This window comes from Lepeophtheirus salmonis, chromosome 12, assembly GCF_016086655.4.
Source record: "Lepeophtheirus salmonis chromosome 12, UVic_Lsal_1.4, whole genome shotgun sequence".
In the NCBI taxonomy this organism is placed as follows: domain Eukaryota; kingdom Metazoa; phylum Arthropoda; class Copepoda; order Siphonostomatoida; family Caligidae; genus Lepeophtheirus; species Lepeophtheirus salmonis.
In genome coordinates this window covers 8,880,000-8,902,915 of record NC_052142.2, presented here as the reverse complement: position 1 = coordinate 8,902,915, position 22,916 = coordinate 8,880,000, and the positions used below count along the sequence as shown (strand labels likewise).

The 22,916-nt window shown below is 32.2% G+C and overlaps 1 protein-coding gene and 2 pseudogenes across 4 annotated transcripts in view; 1 reads left to right on the top strand and 2 right to left on the bottom strand.

The window, feature by feature from the left end:
• The window catches only part of LOC121126676 (serine/threonine-protein kinase tousled-like 2), a 45,914-nt gene extending 40,597 nt beyond the window's left edge, over positions 1 to 5,317 (top strand). For 2 of the 4 annotated variants that reach the window (XM_071892008.1, XM_040721974.2), the window contains exons 9-10: positions 4,420 to 4,670; positions 4,725 to 5,317. In XM_071892008.1, the coding sequence (XP_071748109.1) occupies positions 4,420 to 4,670; positions 4,725 to 5,030 (557 nt within the window). In that variant the 3' untranslated portion in view covers positions 5,031 to 5,317. Of the gene's footprint in view, positions 1 to 326; positions 1,549 to 4,419; positions 4,671 to 4,724 lie in introns of those variants that run through there. The other 2 variants (XR_005867074.2, XM_040721975.2) reach the window with 2 other exon arrangements.
• A 2,660-nt stretch (positions 5,318 to 7,977) lies between these two features.
• Positions 7,978 to 8,831, bottom strand: LOC139906791 (cytochrome b-like; annotated as a pseudogene).
• Positions 8,832 to 14,673: 5,842 nt separating this feature from the next.
• Positions 14,674 to 21,477, bottom strand: LOC121127034 (cytochrome c oxidase subunit 1-like; annotated as a pseudogene).
• Positions 21,478 to 22,916: the final 1,439 nt, after the last annotated feature.

Below are 22,916 nucleotides of genomic sequence, written 5' to 3'. Positions count from 1 at the left end.
CGGTTCTATGTTTAACGGGTTATGGCGTGCTTCTGGGTCCTTTTGTCCACAGTCTTGTGAACCCCTTCATTTTGTTGAATACAAACCACAGAACCCTCTAGATGTCACGGATCTTTTTTCTCCCATTCTTCCTATAAAGATATCAGGAATTGAAACAGAAATATCAACAAAATTATAATAAAAGATCAATATACCATGCTGATTTTTGTACATTCGGGGTTACATTAAAACACATCATTGATTATATTATTTGATAGAAAATAGTATCTCAATTGCTATTAATTTTCTTTATTTTTTGCTCCATGTTTGACCTATATCGATTAAAGAAAGACCGACGCACGAAATATCTATTTGAATCATCTTGTTATTTAGCCAGCGTACTATTAGGAGTATCATTGTTGACAATTGATCTAGTGCTTCTTCCTAATTTATAAAGGTATTTTTCAGGCTTTAGTTTGAGCTCATCTGGGCAAGACTTTTTTATCCTTATTCTGTCTGTACCATAAACTATTTTTTGCTTCAATGTCTCTTAGGGTAATCTACTGGAAAAATTTATACAAGGAAACGTGATGGTTTTAATTTTAATGTCCTCACAGGGCTTCATAACTACATCTTCTGCCACATCAGAGCATTAATTATGTATTCAAAACAAACCAAATGCATCATTGTAAAGAAAGAAAGAAAATAGCTTATTTATGAATCAGTCATACAAAGTTCTTAATGTATGATGTCCACTATTGTGGAAAGATGGAAAAATCAATATTTTTTGCTAATGAATATCTAAAATTATGATTTTCCCCCCCGCTTAGGTGAGTTAGTGTGTGTTACTTGAGGTTAATATGTATTATTTTTTATCTGATATGCTTTCGGGGGATATAACAATTTGGCAAGAAGGCTCTGTATTGCACTCACTTATACATCATCGTCAATGATTTCAAATAAATTTTTCAAAAGTGGAGAGAAATAGTTACCAAGTAGTGTAAAACCCCATGATCTGATACCATGATATGTGGGATTTATTTAAATATTAACCAGATGAAGAAATTATCATGTAAGAAAATGCCATTTCAATAGTTGTCCACTGTAGTGAGTATGTCTCTTAGAAAAAAAAGAACTAAATTTGTCTGAGGTTCTTGAATATTTAGATGTGCTTGACGAATGTGATCTCGATATCGAACATAGGAGGGTAAGTAATGTATTTATCTAGCAAACAATGACAAACTGGACCGTGCCGATAAATTTGCAAAAGTAAATCCCTAACTAAAAATGGTCAACGAAAACTGCATCAAGAATTTTATTCCAGAAGTGAATGAAAGTATCGATGAATTAATGGTACTTTGTTATGGGTGTCATAGCTGTAAACAGTACATCCAAAACAAACCAGTCAAATTTGGAAATAAGTTATGGGTTGCAACGACACCACTTGGTTACGCCATACCATTTTACCCATATGTAGGATTAAAATTGGAACAACTTGCCCCAATAGAATTGGCAATATACCCTTGATCACAGTCGATGATATGAAAAAGAAAAAAAAAAGTTACGGGAGCTCTTTAATAGTAAACAGAAGAAAGTATAACGTCACTCTTGTTCGATGGAGATATAATAAGGTTGTTACTGTTGCTTCAACATTATATGGAAAGGAATCAGTAAAAATGGCACATCAAAGAAAAAGGTGGTAGATTCAACGTAGAACAGCCAAACATAATTTCAGTTTATAATGAATATATGGGTGGAGTTGACAGATTAGACCAAAATTTGAGCAAGTATATGATTAATTTACCAACTATCAGGTATATGCCTATGAAATGAGACTTTTTAAAAAAATTGAACATTTATTGTGAAAAAATGGTTAGAAATTTAATTTTCAAAGTATGTCCCTTTGCTAGCCACACATTTTCCCATCTTTCAGGCAATTAATTGGGGGAAAAAATGGCTCGTCTTTGTCTGTAAACCAGCCATCGATCCATTTTTTTGGTTTCAAGGTCAGAATTGAAGCATAAACTATTGAGTGCGCGGCCTATCGATGCAAACAAGTAATAATCGGGAGAAGCAGGTCTTGTGAGTAAGCTGCATGAGCAAAAGGTTCCCAGTTATACGATCCAACAAGCTGGCGGATGGCTATAAGGACATGCGGGGGTGTGTTGTCATCAAGAAAAATTACCTTGTGTTCTCTGGCTTCATATTTTGGGTTTTTTTGTCGTATAGCATGGTTCAAATCAGCGTTGTTGGTAGCGATCACCATTAACGGTTTGACTAGTATTTAGAAGGTCATACCATATGACACCACACTGGTCCCAGCACAAACACAGCATTACCTTCTTTCCAAAGCGATCTTGCCTCCTGATCGGTTTGGTCTTGCTGCACTTGAAGCACTGTATTTTGCTTAGAGCATGCCCACCGTAAGCTTCCACAAGCATTTAATGGGCTTGAGAACGTTTTTCTTCAATTGGTAAAATAAATTCAATGATGTCCGCACATCGTAGATTGTAGGCACATAATAAGATATACTTACAAGCGAAAAATTGCGTTGTTGAATGAAATTATACAATCAATGAATTAAATATTGTTGACACATGTCGAAATAAGCATTTAGATTTTTGGACCGGCTTATAATATCTAACTGGCGAAAGTCTCATTTCATAGACGTATAGCTAGTAAAAAGTGGGGGTGGCTTTCTTTTCCGATTTTGTGTAGATGTATCGGTCAACAATGCTGATCAGCTATACCCTTTGCAGCCTTTAGACGAAAAGGACAAACGAAAGGTTGATTTTCTAGGATTTAGGAGAGTAATAGTGGAAGTTTACTGTAAAAGATTTAAATCATTAAAGAGGAATATTATGTCTTTATCACCCAAAACAAAACAAAAGGTAAATTTTGATAATTGCTATGACAAAATGGACCATTTGTCAAAGAAAATCAGAGGCGATATGCAAAACGTTTCAAAACAAGTAAATATTATTTTCAAAAATGTAACGTTTCAAGGATTTTCACATTAAATAATTCAAATAAAGTTATATATAGGTAAATATGTATATATTTATCAATATATAAATTTAGATATCACAGTAGAAATAAAGGTATTTTGAATTTCTAATATTGCTTTTCATTCACCTAAAAAAAAATCATTTCAAAAAATTGCATTTTTGGACGAATTTTTATTTATTATTTTGTATGAAAGGGGAGGGGAATACGCACCCTTATGTTACCAGTGTCAGTTGGAATTAACGTAAAGAAATCAGGCCCTTAAGGTCCCCAAAAAGTCCAAACTTTACAAAACCTGTAATTTTACATTTAACACACCAAGATGCTTCAAATCTTTTTTATCTTTAGATACAAAAAACTTATTTGGAATAATATGAGTTAAAATGCATTTCTTTCTGTACCGCATAGAGTTTTAAGGGCTTAACAGATTGTGTTCTATTTAGACTTAATTTAAGTTTTGATAATTTAGATGGTATTTTAATTATAAGCTACTCAAACATTTAACATGAAGAACAACTTAAACAACTTTTCTTACACCGACAGCAATTTGGCTTGCTACTAATTCTGATTCATTTGAGCTTATAAAAAGTCCTTAAACACTCAATGGTTTCAATTCATGGGAAATAGTTCATTTTTAAAATTGGAGTAACATAAATCTGAATCACAATTACTATAATTTGTACATAATTTTTACCGAATATTTTTACTATTATTTTTTTTTCCTTAAATGTCTTGTTCGTTTTTATGTCCATTCGATGAATATTTCTTTTGGAAAAATGTCTCAAAACAAATTAATTTGTTCCAAGAAGCACTTTTCAAAAATTGATTATCTACACAGTTACCTTTTTCTGGCGAAAGTGTGTAGTAAACTTTCGGCACACAGTATCAAAAAGTTCCATTGTTGCTTTATTTAAATTTAAAATGAATATTTTTATTTTATTTATGCATTGTCATTATCATTTTTGTTTTATTAATATCTGTAATACCAGGGATATTTTTTTATCGTTCTTGCGTTGGGTAGCACAATGTTGATAATTTTATGCATTGTTTAAAAAAAATATATAAAACGTCCCAAAACTGTCTCTATAAGTATTGTATTAATTTGATAAGTGAATTTCTGATATATCATTGTCTAATTAAGAACCCCCCCCTCATAACAAAATCTTTTCGAAAACAACGGCATTTTATAACGTAGAGTTACATCAATGCCATTGTGTGAAATAAAACACTAAAACGTTAATATTAGCTTATATAATGAACTTAATTTTTAATCAAATATTGATTTTTCTAAATTATAAGATACATATTGTTTTCTTTTGCTACTGATAATTTTTACCGAAGTGGATATTATGGGGTGGCGTTTTGATATATTTTCCTCATCCATATTATGTATTTCTTTTTATTAGATATAATTAACTGTTTTTAATACTTTAGGAAATATCCTATTAACCGGTGGTAGTGTAAGTGGAGATATCAAGATAACTGATTTTGGTCTTAGTAAAATTATGGATTCAGATAATTATTCCCCCGAACACGGTATGGATTTAACATCACAAGGTGCAGGAACTTATTGGTATTTGCCACCAGAATGTTTTGTTGTCGGTAAAACACCTCCCAAAATATCATCAAAAGTAGATGTTTGGTCAATAGGTGTAATTTTTTATCAGTGCCTATATGGGAAGAAGGTCAGTATTATAATCTTTTTTGTTGAAGTAAGTCTCTTTATATCTTACTTATAGCCGTTTGGGCACAATCAATCTCAAGCTACTATTCTTGAAGAAAATATAATTCTGAAGGCCACCGATGTACAATTTCCTAATAGACCGGCTGTATCCCAAGATGCGAAGAACTTCATTCGTAAGTGTTTAGCTTATCGAAAGGATGATAGAATCGATGTTCAAACCATGGCTGTAGAGCAATATCTTTGCCCACCACAAACGAAGCAACAACGATTAGCTCAACAACAACAACAGCACAATACGGTATCTACCCAGCAATCTTCATCTTTTAGTGGTCATTTTGGACAGAATTCTGGGGATTCTTGATTATGAATTACATATCGATATATTATGAGTCAATTTATCGATATACGTCGACTTTAATTGTTTGGTCTATGTTTTCCGTTCATTTAAATATGTATACTGGTTTGTATCTAACGAGTATTAAAAGATTTGAATGGGATATACACATATATATTTATTTAATTTTATATTTAAATATATAAAAGTTCCTAATGTCAATATTGTATTTATTGAATTTAAGTAATATTATGCAATAAAAATAAAAATCGGAACGGCTACTTCTGTTACATTTTGAAGTAGTTTTAAATTAACATTTTCTAAAAAATTACATAAGGAAGGCTTCAATAATGTTCAATAATGATTTTTTCTTCCATCCTAACAAATTTGACTATTGATTAAATTGAAAAAATAATATTTTAATTATAAAGCAGTTAAGGTAGTTTGGAGATTTGTGTGTTTGTTTGCTTTAAAGTATAGTGCAGCTGACTCAATCGTGATACATATTCGTCCTTAAGCAGTAGCTCAACTATCCTACCCACCGACAATAAATCTAAATAACATTACAGCTTTCAACATGTTTGGCTGAACTTCTACGATGTTAATCGATAATAAATCGTTAAATTCTTTACTATTATACAGTATAGTCAATAATGTTATGCAGTCTTTAATTTTATAACTTCCTGCAGTCTATGCAAGAAAGTATTATAATTGGAGATCGGAAATTGGGTCCATCATACACTAGGGATTTGGATTGCAGTTTTCCGATCAAGGTAAAAAAGCATATTGAGATCGAGATCATCTACTGAAAGTATTTTCTCATGAAGGATATATTTTTAATTTTCTTGGGTTCCATATATTCTAATCAAACTTCGGAGTTCCAAACGAAAGAATTCTAAAAGCAGTTTCCTATTCACTGGAAAACTCATCGACTGAATCATCGTAGATATTTGATCCAAACATAATAAGACATTAATCGAGAGATTCCCTGAGGAAAGGGGTCTTCTCGTAATATCAGCAAATGTCTTGTTATAAGTTTTTGTAGAATGTTCCCCGATAATGTTAGGCCTCCTCTTGACTGCGAATGTAGTCTCTTGCATACAGAAATACATCCTTGAAAGAAGATATTTCCTCTTATTATATAACCTTCTCCACAACCAATGAACAAGCTGTTATATCAATAATTCTAGATAATAATTTTTTTTTATATCAAATCTATATTACTTGTTAAAAATATAAGTAATCTTTGTAGTACCCTTTTCCACGATTGTAATTCACTTGAATAGAAAAGGATCCTACAAATTGGTGTAGTTGGTAGTACCTGAACAACTTTTGTTATTATTATAGTTTTATTTGTGACTGATCAAAATGCAAATGTAAAATAGATATGGTAAATTTTCTTTAGGATGTACTAAGGAGGAGGACCTGATATTTAAAACTATTCGGCGAAGAACAAATGACAAAACGTTTCTTAGTATTTTTTTTTTGAGAAGGGTCATTGAACTAAATCATTGTCCACCTTCCAGTTGAGCTCTGTGGCTTACGGAGGATAGTTATTTGACTGGTGTTTAGATTCTTAAAGAAATATATATATTTGGAGATCCCGTCTTTAATGATGTATGATTGATACAGGTATTCAGGGTAGGGGAGCAAAACATGGCTTCGAGAGATGGATTTAGAAATACAGCAATCATTTTATTGATCTAATATAACACAGATAGGAAAAGTCCTGCACCTTGATGTAGATCCAACAGGATTAGAATATCTGCATGCTATTGACTTCACCCTCAAAGTGGCTTCTTCAGGGAAGGTGCGCTTTCAGGACCCTCGGAACGTGCCCGTTACTCAATAAAGTGAGGAAATTGCGGAAAAGATGATAAACCAAGAGGACATACAGACGTTTCACTGTTAATGAAAAGAAGAGTTTCCTCTAAATATTTAGTTATTATAAATATTACACTTAATTTCCAATTAAGAGATTTAGAAGTTGAACTAAATATTAATCATAGTAAATTTTTATATTTCACATACAATGAAAAGGTGCCTAAGAATGATTAATGCGCTATCAAAGGATAGAATAGGGGGTTATAGGGTTACATGCTCATTTTATACTCTTACACCTCCAAGACGGGAGGTTATGTTCTCTTAAGTTTGTTTTTGAGCATTTTAATAATAAATAATTTTCTTATATTTTTACTAGAAGGAGTCACATTTGTGTGAGTTTAGGTATAGGTTTACTTTTATAGTTAGGAAGACAAGTTATTTGTTAAATTTATCAAAGCGACTATAGATTTGCTCATTTAGTTCCGGGGGGCTAATCTCCCTTTTAGTTTTAATTGAAGTAGTTAGGAGGTTAATTCGCCCCCTAACTTTGCGAGTACGATTAACGGCTAATATAATTGCAGGGCATTTATTAATAATTTTACTAGGAAGGAGCGCAAGCGATTTAGTATTTAGTGTAGGTTTATTATGAATACTAATGTTACAGTTATAGGTGAGATTAATTTAAAGCTATTTATTCGTATTATTAAGGTCTTGGTATGTTTCGGACACTTTACATTAATTATATTTTGCTATCGTCCTAATTTCGACCTAGGTATAGGCTTAAGCCAGTGAAATTGCTCTATTTTATGTTCATAAGTGGGGAGTTTAAATTAAATAAAATCTCAATTGCTGTAGATATAAAGTATCGTTATAATATTCGTCCAATGGACTTAAAAATTATAGAATATCCCTTCATAGTTCATCTGAATAAGGTAGTAATAGGCCTACAAGAAAGTAAATAATAGTAAAAATTTGCACTAGTTTAATATAGTCACATTCAACGGGCATTGTTCCAGTCCAGGTTCAAAGAAAAAAAAATCTAATAAAAGATGAGAATATAAGTATTTTTATAGGATTAAACGTTGCGGGGATAGTCTTATTTTCATCTTGTAGTAAAAAGGGGAAAATAAACGAGATTCTGAAGAAAGAGCTAAAGCAACTTATTTGGGATTGAGCGTAAAATAGCTTACGCAAACAGAATATACCACTCTGGCTGGATATGAGCTAGAATTACTAAAAAGTTGGCTGGAATAAAGTTTCCAGGATCTGCTAGTAATCAGGGGAGTAAGAAACTAGTCCTCCTATGAGACAAAAAAAACAACCCCGAATCCAAAAGCATCCTTAATGGTGTAGTAGGGGTCAGAGGGGATCTTATGGTAATTAATTGGGACACCTGAAGGATTTGAAGATCCCGTAGAGAGGAGAAAGGTTTTATGAGCTATGCCCCCTACCGAGGATAGGATGGGAGTTAGGTAGTGTAAAGCGAAGAATCGCCTTAAAATGGTTTTATCTACCCTAAATCCCCCCTCCAGTCAAACGACAATTTTGTCCCCAATCGCTGGGATAACCGAAAAAAAGGTTAGTAATAACTGTGGCCCCAGAAGGATATCTGCCCTCAGGGTAAAACGTATCCCAAAAAAGATCTTGCTATAATCAGAATAAAAATTAAAGACCCTTCTATTCAAAGAGGTGTTAGTTTATAAGAAGAATAGTAAATCCCTCGGCCTCTGTATATGTACAGGCATATAAAGAACAATCTTGCAATATTTCTGTAGATGGCCGAATTCCTCACCCTTAGTTAACGTCTCGCATAATATGGTCGACTGATAAAAATACGGTAAAAACTTCTCCAGAGTAATGTATTGCTAAAAAGATTCCTGTTAGGATTTGAGTGATAAGACAGAGTCCTAATAAAGAGCCGAAGTTTCAACCTGGAGTAAAATTAGCAGGGGTGGGAAGTGTAAAGAGATGGTTATGTATAGAAACGTATTTATAGGAATTCATTAGTATTAGCTAACGTGCGTTAATTATAGAAATTAAATGTAAGTAAAACTTTTAAGCTATAATTAATAAGGGTGATAAATAATTTTAATATTATTTCTGTACTTATTTATATTCATTAAATGTAGGTTAATGTGGTTAAATACAAATACAAGTTAGAGACATTCTTATTTTTTATAGGTTATCTATAAAGCTAATAATTAGAATTTATTTTAGATTTGATGAGTATAGCTTATGGTTGAAATAGTTATCCCTACTAGCAATCGATTTTTTTTAATTCCTTCAAAAATCGATTTGTATTACAGAGGCTAGCAGCAAATGTAAAGGTGAAGTTGAATACTATTTTTATGTATGTAGATTAGTAACTCCAATTTACATAGTAATGTCTAATATAAATCTTTAAGCAATGTCAACCAGTACTCAAGAGGTCCAAGTCCAAGAATATATCTTTAATTTTAATTATTTATTTGTTAACGCTTGAAGGAAGAGAGGTTGATGTATATTATTAATAAATAACTCCTGCAAAAATAACCATATGTATATTATTTAAATCTTGTAAAATAAAATTTATGGTGAGGTAATTAGAGAACATCAAGCCCATCATTAAGATCATTGTTCTTAAAGTTATCTTCAAAAAGAGCGACTTCCCGCCCTCCTCCTAAATTTGAGAAGGAGCTTAGGGGAACTATGTGGCTTACACCAAGCTCCTCAATGAAGTTGTCAAGCTCTGGATGGACAAGGTTACCAATGGGCACCATATGCTTAGCACCAGGACGGTGTTCCAGCTCCACTTCCAATGTGACCCAGGATTGATGGAGGATGAACTTCCCACACTTCTGGTCTCAGGATATCTTTCCTCCCAGCTTCCCAGATGTTAATCTGCTGTACTTCTGTATATGGGTTGCGGATTAGAAGGACTCTTATAGGTAATCCCACATCACCAATAACTCCCTCATCAAGTCCATCACGGAGGTCTTCGCCCGTTTCGAAAGGGAGGACTGTGTTACTGTTCCAGGGTCAACAGCAGCCTGAAAGATATTATTGAGCCAAATGTTGATTTTATTAGATAGCTTGTCCATTCTATGTATAAGAAATATAAGTTTTTAAATTATTCTAATATGTTGTTTCATTCTTTAGTTATCCGCGTTAGAAAAAATGTTCAAAACGTGCGGCAAAAGCGTATGCACACTGTATACAGGGTCGGGCAGCAAAACGTGGACTGTTAATTATTGTTTATTCTCTCATTACTATGAAAAGGTTCTAGTTAAGAATTTATTGTTGTTTACCATACATGCATTATAAAATGGTACAGATATGCATACATTACAGAACTATACATACATTCGGCAAAGAAAACGACCACAGAAAGGGGTATATCTGTTACTACTGCAGAAATTGATCTCAAGTCCTACTTAATTTTATAGTTATTATCAATAATTTGTTTCATTTTTGTACATTTAATAAAATTATGAATACGAAGATACTTTTCCTCTTCTTCCACGGCTTAGTATCTCTCATATGAGAGCAATAGACATCTGTTAATAAGGTCTGCGCTTTGTGGTTCTTCCAAGCAAATATTGTACATTGCACTTGTATTCTTCCATTTGCTCAGATAGGCCAAAAATTTCCTTATTCCGCCTTTCTTTGCAATAAAAGTGTGCGCCCATACAAGAAAGACATAGGTTATGATGGGTCTGATTATGGCTTCGTAGAGACGGAAAACTTTATCTAAGGGTAACCCACACTTTTGCCCTATGACTGCCTTTGCCATGTTCCATATACTGGAACACTTTGCAGCTTTTTCTTTCAGGTGTTCGGTCCAAGTGAGTCTTTCATCAAACACCAACCCTATGTACTTTAGTTTTGTTTGTATATTTCATAGCTTTTCCATCCATATATAATCGTCAAAAGTATTTAACTCCTACTTTATATGCTTTTGAGAAGACTATATCACTTGATTTTGATGTTTTCCCTTATTCCAGAAACAAATTTATATTTACTGGCCCTAAGATGATTATGAACATTAGGATCAATAACCATAAGAAGACGTTTTTGTAGGTGTTCAATAATGTTCAATCAGGCGTAACAGTGTTTAAGCTTTATAACAAAAGTTAATAAAAGTGGGTTTTTTGCTACATATAGGCAAAGTTCATAACCCTGTAGAGAAAAAGTCGTGCAAGGAGAAGGGGGGCTTAGAAAGACTTATGGTATCTTTGTTTAAAATACTAATGTGATTATCAGCAGCCTGCTTTATTATGATTTTTGAGGGTAGAACGAAAGTATTTATTAGCAATATGTTTAATGAAGATATACTACGTATAATTGTCTTAGAAGTTTTTTATCTGTTACTGTAGATTTGAAAACGATACACTCCATGAAATTGTAATTCATTATGAACCAAATTCTCAGAATAATAAGTAATAAAACGACAAAGTAGAGTATTTCGAAATATATTTGAAGTTCCACGTTAAAAAAGAAGGCTTAAATTAAATATAATCTACATACTAAAAAATAAACCATCATACATTTATGTTAAATATACAAAATTAAACAATTGGAATCATTAACTATTAATAACAATGAATTATAAATACAAAATATTGAAAAATAATAAATTGATCCAAATAATTTCTTGTTCTGACATCGGAATTCAGTTAAATATGTCATAACTGTAGGTTGCAAAACCCAAGCCAGATGTGGAGATTAATCAAAAAGATAATCACCCTTTTTTCTTGATGTGGAAGTTGCTATATACAATTGTGCATAGGATAGATATATCTATACCGATGAGACGTAAATAGTTTTTAATAATAAAGTAAATGTCAAAATCATAAAATTAGACAATAAATATACTAATAAAACAATGTTAGAATGAAATCCATCTTTAAGATTTAGAACAAAAGCTAATCATGTAGGTAATGCCCCGCGATATTACTCCTTATCAAGAGCATCAAAAATATTTTTTCCTCGTAATTTATTCTTATATAACAACATACTATTATGATGAAGGATACACACGATTGCTAATTATAATGCTACACCCAATGTAACTACCCCCGTTGTTGTGACCATTTAAGTAGTTGTTTTTGCCTTTTATGAGTTTTCTGAACATCATTTCTTGGAGCTTATCAACCATAACTAATCCTTAAGTGATAAAAAAGTAATATTTATTGACTATGTATTATTGGAAAACCTAATTATCATACCCAAGTCTTTAAGTGAAGAAACTAGTTTCAAACAATTAGTTGCGAACCATCCAAAGCTACTACCACCGTTGTTGTGACAATTTAAGCAGTTGTTTTAGCCATTTAAGGAGTTGTGTATCATAATTCTTGATATTTTTAGCTAAAATAGAATCATATTTTATAATTAGATGTGAAAAAAATGAATACTTATTGTTAGATAAAAAAATATCCTTCCCTTCGAAGTTTTTTTTTGATTTTGGAGATGACATCATTACCAACATACTCCATTAATTTAATAATGATTCCTTGGGAAGGGATAGACCCACGTATTTCCCCATAATTATTTTGAACGCCGATGATTAGTAATGTATTAAGCTTGGTGAGATCAAAGTTAAAGTCTGACTTAATGTATTCATCATTATCTTGATTTTAGAGATGAATATCGATGCTCTTGATATGAGATGAGGATAATGTGTAGCGATTAATTCTAGACAGGGGACTAAAGGCACATTTATATCGAAAAATGCGTATTTTCAAATTAACCCAATAATCAATATTAAGGTAACCATTGAAACAACTATTAATTTTTTTTTTAAATATTCAAAAAAATTTAATAGCTATTGCCATAACTATTACTTTGCTACGACTTGTCTCTTAAGAGAGTGACGGACCATTTCAACTAATTACTAAGATATTCATCGCTTTTTAGCTTACTATTAAATACTTTATTCAACATTATAATTCAACCTATTAGTATTAATTATATCAAATATTACTTGAACAAAAAACAATTTCTTAATGAAGTTAGATACTTTAAAAAAATTAAAATATCATAAGGAATTTCAATTAATACAGGTTTCCTTAATTTGAGAGATAATTCTGCCACTTGAGTTTAGTTTTCTATTCAGTACTACTAAAAAACTTAACTTTATTACGGGGGGACTATTCCGATTCACTTGACTATTTCCACTGAAGTTCACTAATCTTTTTTTAATTTGACCCCATGAAATATTAGCTTTTGGTGTTCAAATACCTATTTTTCTGAAAGTATAACTGCGAATGCTGGCACTTTCTTATTCAGAACTTTAAAATCTCTACTTAGTTTTAGCTTTTTTTCAATATAAATAAAAGATTTTACTATAATTAAGTCATGGCTACCCAATCTCCCTATTAAATAACTTTTTTTACCAAGCGGCAGAGAAAGTGCATTAGCTTTAAGCGCTAAATATTGGTAAACCTTTTGAAAGTATAGGGTGCCCGAAGTATAGTCGTTATTTTGATAGAATAATTATGCAACTTTTCTCCTATTAGTTATTCATTTATTAGGCTTCTTCACATATTTGACATTATAACTTTAAAAATTATAACCCTGTTTACACCAGTAAATTTAATCTTATATATCTTCTAAATTAATTTTATATATTTCTTATTTTATACAGAATAAATAAGTTGAGGATTTCCAAAAACATAGTAGAACTTTGTTCTATATATCTACCCAATAAATTTTTTTTAATGGCCTTAAAGTAGTGCAGTAATTAGTTTATAGATTGTAAACTTGTATGAAGGATAATAATGTTTATTTTTGTAAGTTGAATCTTAGCTATTAATAAAAACGCTAAAGTATATCCTGAACACGATAAGACCCTAAGACCTTTACCAAATTTGGCTGGGATAGCTCTTTAAATAGAATAAAAAGTTTTTAGTCATTTTTAAACAATTTTTTTGCTATATGTATATAGGTACCTTAAGGATAATAGCGCAAAATATCTTTAGTACTCGCATTTAAAGAATATTAGTGACCTCGATGTTAAATTAAATAATTTGGGCCTGTAGAAGGTCCAATTTTAAGTTTGTTCGACTTATTATATCACATGACTTGTGTTAAGATCGATCGACGTAAGTAAGATTGGTTTCCATCTCGGAATCTTTATTTATTTTATTTGTACAAAAGGAAAATAACTAATTTTGAAGATTTTTTTAATATTAATTATTTTGCTAAAGCTAACTGAAGAAAAGAATTATAAGAATGTTTATGGGGGAGGGGGGGGGGGCAAATGTGCTTAAACTCAATAGACCTGTCCCTATCAAAGATAGCTAATACAGGACGCAACCTCACCATGGACTTCCAAGCTATCCCAACAAATACTACTCCAGAAAATAAAGTTAAGTAAGAACAAAACTTGCTACCTGATTTCACAAATAATAGAAATGGGGATAATCTCTATAGCGCCGAGGTATACTAGCCAAATCTAGGAAGTGCATAGTGAAAAAAGTCAAATTTACACCAATAAATAATACAATAAACTGAGCTTTTCTTATTGGTAGATTTATTGTAAGCCCAGTAAGCAAAGGATACCAGTGAGTAAACCCCGCCATTAAAGCAAATGCGGCTCCTATTCTTAGCACATAGTGGAAAAGGGACAACTACGTAATATGTATTATGTAAAGTTATGTCTAAAGCAGAGTTAGCTAAAATGATACCAGTCAAGCCTCCCACAGTAGATAAAACCCCACAACTCAATAGATTAAAGGAGTATAGATAATTTTCCTACTCTACAAAGTACCTAATCACCTAAACAACTAATTCCTGTGAGAATTGCAATAACTATAGTCGCTGCTATAAAGTAAGTACGAGTATCTGAATCTAACCCTACAGTAAATATATGGTGTGCTCAAATAATAATACCTAAAACACCAATTGCAACAATAGCGTAGATCATACCTAAAGAACCGAGGGCCTCATCCTTACATATTTGTTGTGTAATAATTTGTGAAATTAGACCAAACCCTAGAAGAATTAAGATGTACACCTCAATGTGCCCAAAAATCAAAATAGGTATTGATATAAAATAGGATTCCCTCCCTCTCTTTGGTTGAAAAAGGATGTGTTTAAATTTCGATCGGTTAAGAGTGTTGTAATATCTCCAGCAAGCACAGGCAAAGAGAGTAAAAGTAAAACAGCAGTAATTAATACGGATCAAGGAAATATAGGTATCTGCCCCACTAAAAGACACAAACACCACAAATTTGTGATGGTCCTGATAAAATTTACTGCCCCCCCACAACGAAGACACTACCGCTGAATGTAAAGAAAAAATAGCAAAATCGACAGGAGCCCCAGAATGAAACACCCCTGATGATAGAGGAGGGTAAACAGTCCAACCCGTTCCTGCCCCACTTTATACCAAAGCTCTTATCAGTAATAAACTTAGAGAGGGTATTAAAAACCAAAATCTCCTATTATTTAGGCGAAAGAAAGCCATGTCGGGACCCCGTAATATCAAAGGAAGTAACCAGTTACCAAACCCTCCGATTAATACAGATATTACTCTAAAAAAGAATATAATAAAAGGATGAGCAGTAACAATAACATTATATTTTTGAGAATCCCCTAAATATGCCCGGGGCTAGGATAGCTGGAGTCGAATTATAACTTTTATACCTAGGCCAACTTAATAAATATAGAGTTCCAATACCTTTATGGTTACAAGATCACAATCCCTTTTTTATAGTTGACAATTATATTTTTATTAGTAAAATCCCCCTCATTCTTAATACAATCCTAGGTAAAAGAGACTTTCAACACAAGTTTATTATTCAATCGTACCGAGTCGGGGATAAGTGACTCGTCTTCAAACTCAAATGAAACACCCCATGCTTCTAACTACATAAAACATTAAACTATTTCTTTTGAACAGTAATAACCTAAATAATCTCCCCAATAAATGGATGAAAGCATACTCAGGTATAAAAATTAAAGCAAACCGACTCCCCCACTATTCGTTGTTAAAGACGGACACTAATTCTCTCCCTCTCTGAAAATTCGAATGGGGTTCTGTTGTTTCTGCAAGACCCGCTAAAAATTAAGTATAAATAATTAAAGGTATTATAAAATATATGTAAAAATAATTCCTGAATAATATACTACCCACTAATACTAAGCTACCTCTCAATCTTATTAGTATAAACACCAAGACAGTAAACACCATTCGTAGGAGAGTACTTGAGCCACTCCCCTCACACCTTCAATATGAGAATAAACACAATTAGATTTTCACCCTATAAGAAATAAAGGATAAACTTATACCAGCCAATAAACCAATTCAGGAAATACCTCAAGGACTAAATCTTATTTCTAGAGGATAAAGATTCCAAATCAATCAAGCTACCCCAAAGCCAATTACCCTATAACCCTATAAACAGTATAGTTGACAAAATTGAATCTCCCCACTCCTTTTATAAATAGCTTAATTACGTCAGAAAAAGGCTACAAGACCAGAAAGGATCCCTTATTTGGTACCTTACGAGCTTGAGAGTACCCGATGATCTTACGCTCTAACAAAGTGACAAAAGTGACATTTACCGACGCGGGAATCCTAATTATTAAGAATCTACAAAATTTTAATAACAATGCCCGTTATACTTATTCTTCCCTCACTGGTTTTAAACAGCTAGCAAAATCCTCTACACTTACTATTTCTAATAAAATAGGCATGAACCTGTGGTGAGCTCCACAAATTTCTGAACATTGCCCAAAATATAAACCGAGGCGAAAACTATTTATAGACAAAGTATTAATACACCCCGGAACTGCGTCCATTTTAACCCCAAGCCTAGGTACAGCTCAAGCATACAGTACATCTCTTTCTAATAAGTGTATTTGACCAAGACTTGTATCCTTACTGGGCACTATGAAAACAATCTAAAGCTAGCCCCTCGGCATGGGCTATCTCGTAACTTTAATACCACTGATAACCATTTACATTTACCCCTAAATTGAAATTTGTCATTTCGTCCTACATATATAATAAAGATATTGAAGGTATTGCTACCCCAAATAACACCAAACCCGGCAAAGCTGTTCAAATTCACTCTAACCACTAAAGTAGCCAACCCTCTAGTTGAAATCCTTACTAATAATGTAAACCTTAATCGTAGGATAAACCTATAGTAGAATCTAATTAATAAATAAATACTTGCGGGAACTAGAGTTGAAGAGTGGAAAAAAGAAGATACAGGGTGGAATCAGCCATAGCTGTAGTAAGTCAATCACTTAAAGGCAATTGAGCCCTTTTAGTGCAAGCCACAAATAACAGTAATTCATCAACTTCCCGTGAAACCCTCATGAACCTAATCACAAAATACCTAGAATTAACCATCACATGCTAGTCAATTTAGTATCAAAGTCAGTGTTCCAGCATTTGAAGAATTTATATTATTATAATAACAAACTAATAAATAAGAGCTCAACCCTAAGCTGTCCCAACCTAAAATTAATTGAACCACATTTCTTCCATAAATTAGGACCAGTATACTCAAAACAAATAATCTCCCTAAGCTATAAAACGATTAAATATTTTTCTTTTTCTATATATCTCAAAGAATAAATGTAAACGGCTCCCCCAATTATCATTACAGTCCCTCTAAATGCAGCAGAATAAAAATCCCCTAAGCTTCCAAACCTCCAAAAATAAGTTTGACACTATAATTTTTAACCTTAATATCACTAGCACGAATTCCTTTAATATGTTGAAGGAATAAGTGAATATAAATACCCCCAATCTAAACCTTTCTAAGACTAATGCCTCGAAAGGTTTCATTAAAAATTTGTAATTTGTACACCTAGTACTATGAGGAATATAATGCAACCCAAGTACCTTTCTAAACTGCCCACCCCATCAACACTTAAAAAAGGAAATAAAATTACAAATTATAAATCAAAAACTAAAAATACTAAAGAAATTCAATGTAACACTAATTATATAAGTTATAATAATCACAAACACTAAAAGGCATTTATTGTCAGTTTTGAAGAATGACTGTTTTTGTTAACTTAAGTTTTCCAGACTAAAAGAGTTTTCTTTTTTTTTTGCTTGACAAAATAATATTTTATATAAATTATTAATTTATAAGAGAACTTAAATTTTTCTTTAATTTCCAAAGTTAATATTTTCTGTAAAGTACCCTAATAACAGCCCCCCTTTACTAAACAAGAAACCCCCAGAAATAAAAACAACCAAACGACATCAACAAAGTGTCAATATCAAGCAGAAATGTCCTAATACCATTCGTAGGTAACATCACCCAAAAAAGTAGCCCCCACTAATACATTTAGGCTATGGAACCCTGTTGACAAAAACAAGGTAGAACCATACATCCTATCCCCACTGCTAAACCTCGCCTTCAAATATTATAGGTAAAATAAGACCCCAATAATACAGTAATTAATAGCCTTAGAGCAGCATTTTGAAGGTCGCGTTGTAGCAATCTGTGATGACTTCAAGTGACCCTCGCTCCGACCTTATTAAAACAATAGTCTTCAATAGGGGGATTTCTCGAGACATTAAACCTATTACAACCAAATGGGGCCACTTCTCTCGACCAATTTCCACCCTTGGGACAAGTCTTTTATGAAAATAACCTCGAAAAAACCAAAAAAAAAAAAATCCACAATAATCACAATTAACATAAAAAAAAATGATGAAGTAAACATTAAAAGTTTCTCCCTATTTATGAATAATCTTAATAAACCTAAAGCTACAACCCCCCACCACAAATGACCTTATTAAAGGTCATGGAGACTCATCTACTAAGTGGAATGGGTGACGAGTAATATTAGACAAATAGCTTTGAAGAAAATCCAGTAATTATTTTCAAAATAATCTTTTAAAGCTATGGAATATCAAGATAAGTCCGGCCATGTTATCCTCTGTCGTAATAATATTACATTGAAATTTACTCCTGCCACTTTTGTAAAAACGAAACCTCCCCTTAACTTGGTGTATAAAATGATGTTCAAATAAACATAAAATATAAACAACCTTAAAAAAATGATACCGCAATAATATAAAACTCTATAGTTTAACCTCAGTAAAACCCTAAACTTCTAAATTTATTTATAAATCCCAACCTAGAAGAGGACCCCCATAGAGGCAAGAAAGCTAATAACCTACACCCTTAAAGACACTTGCTGGATATATTCGACCCCCAAATTGTTTAGTAAGCCCCAGCAAGGTAGTTATAATTGCCTATATACAACAAAAAATATTATTATCAATGAACAAGAATTAGTAAGTAAAATAAGTAAGCTTATATTAAATAAAGAGGAATAAAATATTAACTCCTTCAATATACTTTTATGCAGCCTCCCTATACATGTAACGGCTAAATTTGCTAAAACTAAACCTCTCAATAGAACACACTCTTCACCCAAATTTATAACTAAGTATAAGGGTAAAACCTTTTGCAGAGTTATTAAATGTAGCCAGCAATTTCACCCTCTATTCATCACTAAATCCAGACTTCATAAGTGAAAATGGAATACCCTAACTTTAATAGACCCCCCACTAAAAATAAAGGACCTTTATTACCCTCAACTCCGACCCTTTTCTGCCTTCTAGTCCCAATATAACAATTAATAAGATAGTATTTAATTCTCCTATTCCCCAAAAGTTAAAAAACCTGCTTCTTAATAACCCAACGAATACACTAAGACTTAATCCTCTAATCAAAATCAACATTTTAACTTATAATTTTATAGTTATTTTTTTCATTTTATCGTCCTTTTTACTCAAAACCCTTATAATTGTCTATATGGTATCGGGGTTATTCCATCTAATTACTTCAGGTATATTGATCCTAGCAATCCCTATAATATTTGTTTTATAGAAACTTCTATACCTTACTACTCACTTAATTTAACTTTAATATTACCCAGTAGGAGGCTAATCTAAAACCCTAAGCTGACTTTATATTAATTTATATTTATATTATTATAATTTCTTTATACACCCACATATAAAAACTAATCTTACCATATTTCTTTAATAACCTCCTCTTGAGTACTGGCCCGATTAAAGATTTATATTAAACTTCGCTATGTACATTGGAGCTACAGATTATTAATTTACACACATAAAAATATTAATCAACTTAAACTTGACGTTTGCCCTAGCCTGTATAATATAAATCAAGTTTTGATTTTTGTTAAACAAATCGATTGCTTGTAAGTATGACTATTTCAATCATAAGCTTTAGTCGTCAAATCTAAAATAAATTCTAATTATTAGCTTTTTAGATAACCCTCAGGCTTAAGGTTACCTATAAGTCTTAAAGGCGATTGATGCCCATTTTATTGATTAACCCACTAAGGCAACCCCAAATGTATGTATTTATTTAATATTTCACTTAGAGTAATGTCGAAAAACTCCATTACCTTCACCCTGCACACAAATGTTTATTTATTATCCGTTCAAATAACTTTTATTAAATATTTTATTTTATAAGGCAGATTCCTGGTGCAGAGAAATAAGATTTTTCTAATCAGTCTCCCAGTTATATTTCTTTATATTTAATCACGCCCTCTTGGGTACTGCCCAACATTGTTTAAAGATTTATATAAGACCTCACTATGTAAATTGGAGTTACTAATTTACACTCATAAAAATGGTAATCAACTTAAGCTTTACATTTACCGCTAGCCTGTGTAATATAAATCGATTTTTGAAGGAATGAAAAAAACAAAACGGTTGGTTGTAAGGATGACTATTTCAACCATAATCTGTACTCGTCAAATCTAAAGTTAATTGTAATTATTAGCTTTCTAGGCAGCCCTCACAGTTATACTAAATATTATCAGAGCTCTCAGATTTCTAAGAAAACTTCTGTCCATACCCCCCACCCTCATTCCCCTTGTGCTAGTTTGATACCTTGTCCCATCCTCCTAGCCGTATCTATAGGACTTGAGATCAATTTCTGCATTAGTAGCACATTTACCCCTTTCTGTGGCCGTGTTCTTTGCCGTATGTATGTATAGTTTTGTAATGTATGCATATCTGTACTATTTTATAATGCATGTATGAACTATGGTAAACAACAATAAATTATTGACTAGAACCTTTTCATAGTTATGAGAGAATAAACAATAATTAACATTCCACGTTTTGCTGCCTGACCCTGTATACAGTGTGCATACGCTTTTGCTACACGTTTTGAACATTTTTTCGAACGCTTTCAGAGCTTGACAACTTCATTGAGGACCTTGGTGTATACCACATAGTTCACCTAAGCCCCTTCTCAAATTTAGGTGGGGAGGGCGTGAAGTCGCTCAATTTGAAGACAACTTTAAGGACTATGATTTTAATGATGGGCTTGATGTTCTCTAACCTTTCCAGCACTTCAAGGAATCTTAGGAGGAGTCTGTTCAGACCAATAGATATGCCAGAGTTGTGATTATGTACTCCATTTTAAATTGATATCTATGTGTGGGTGTGACATTGCAAGCTAACCCCCAATCATTATTGCTAATTTTTTAATTCTCTCAAAAACTTAGTGGCTATGTGAACCACCTTTGGGCAATCCCAAAACAGATGTATTGAAGTCTGTATACCTGACTTACAGAATGTGCAGTCTCTCTCTGTATCTTCGACTCTCGACTTATTCGTAAAAAGGGTTGAAGTAGACATCCTGTAGAGGAACCACTTTTCTTTTGAGCCCATGAAAGGGTTGAAAATTATATTTTTCTTAGTTTTTGAGTACATCTTCCGGATTTATGGAAGGTAAACTTATGGACTACATTTCCTTCTCTGTACAGAACTCCTCAAATGATGAAGCAAAATTTCTGTGATCGCTCTATATTTTTCCAAAGCCTTTTACACGCTAGCTTAAGAGTTCATCATTCGTTCTTAATATTAGAAAGGTTTAGGCGATTTTATTATTAGAATGGTCTGAGTTACCTTAATAGGATCTTGTCCTATTGTGATTTGTGGGAATTAAAAGCTACTTTTTGAGAAAAGAAGAGCAGTAAGGTAAGGGGACACCTGTCTACATTGCTGTTCAACCTAGGGATTAGCAGATTTCTTCTAAATATTCAGCAAAATGACCAAATCGATGTATTTTCGGTGGTCATAGCACATGAAAGTGCCTCCACTATACTAATGACATATTTTTATTCCTGAAAAATGACATAAATTTTCAATCTCACTTTAATGTCTTTTTACTAGACGCTATTATTTCTTGTATATTTTTTTATCCAAAAGAGCTAACCTCTTGAAATTTGGCAATTTCTAATCAATATTATGAATTACTTTAGAATAATTATATTTTTCTAGTCTATATAAATCCTAAAATAAGTTTAAAATATAAAAAAGTAAGTAAAATTCACCAAATTTCCGGAGAAAAGTAATCTAACTTCGAGATCCCATCCTGGGAGCTATCATAAAAATCCAACACGATTTCTGACACACAGAACATGTTGCCAAAGTTTCATATTCATAAGAGTTGGGCAATATTTTTTATTGTTGATCCAAGTACAGTTTCCTAGTTCATTTCAGATTTAAAAAAAAAATCAAGGCTATTAAAAATTAAATATTCTAATTTTGACTTCATTCTTGAAATTCTAAAACTACAAAATAATTAAGTACCAAATTTCATGGGGTAGTTATTTTGAATAAAAAAATTTACACAAAAAAGTAGCGTCTGGTAAAAAGACATTAAAGCGACATTGAAAATTTAGGACTGACACGACTATCTATATCTCAGAAACGACTCAGATTTATACCTGAAATTTGCGATACTTAATCTACTTATGAATTTGAGGTTGTTTGCCAAAAGTCATCCAAATCTGAGGGGTCGGTGACATTTTTTATTGACTTTGGTTGATTTGATATGGAACAAACTTATAATTTATTGTATGATACAAATAGTATTAATTGTCATAACAAAAAAAATAGGTTACGAATATCAATATACAAGGTGGATATAACAAATTTTAAATAGGATGTGAGTAAATGAAATGCAAACTTTAATAATTTTTCCGTAATAATACGTTTATTCCTAAAAAGGGGAGGAAACCCCATTTAGATAAAGAAAAATATGTCACGGCAGTCTTAGTGTAAGGAGGGGA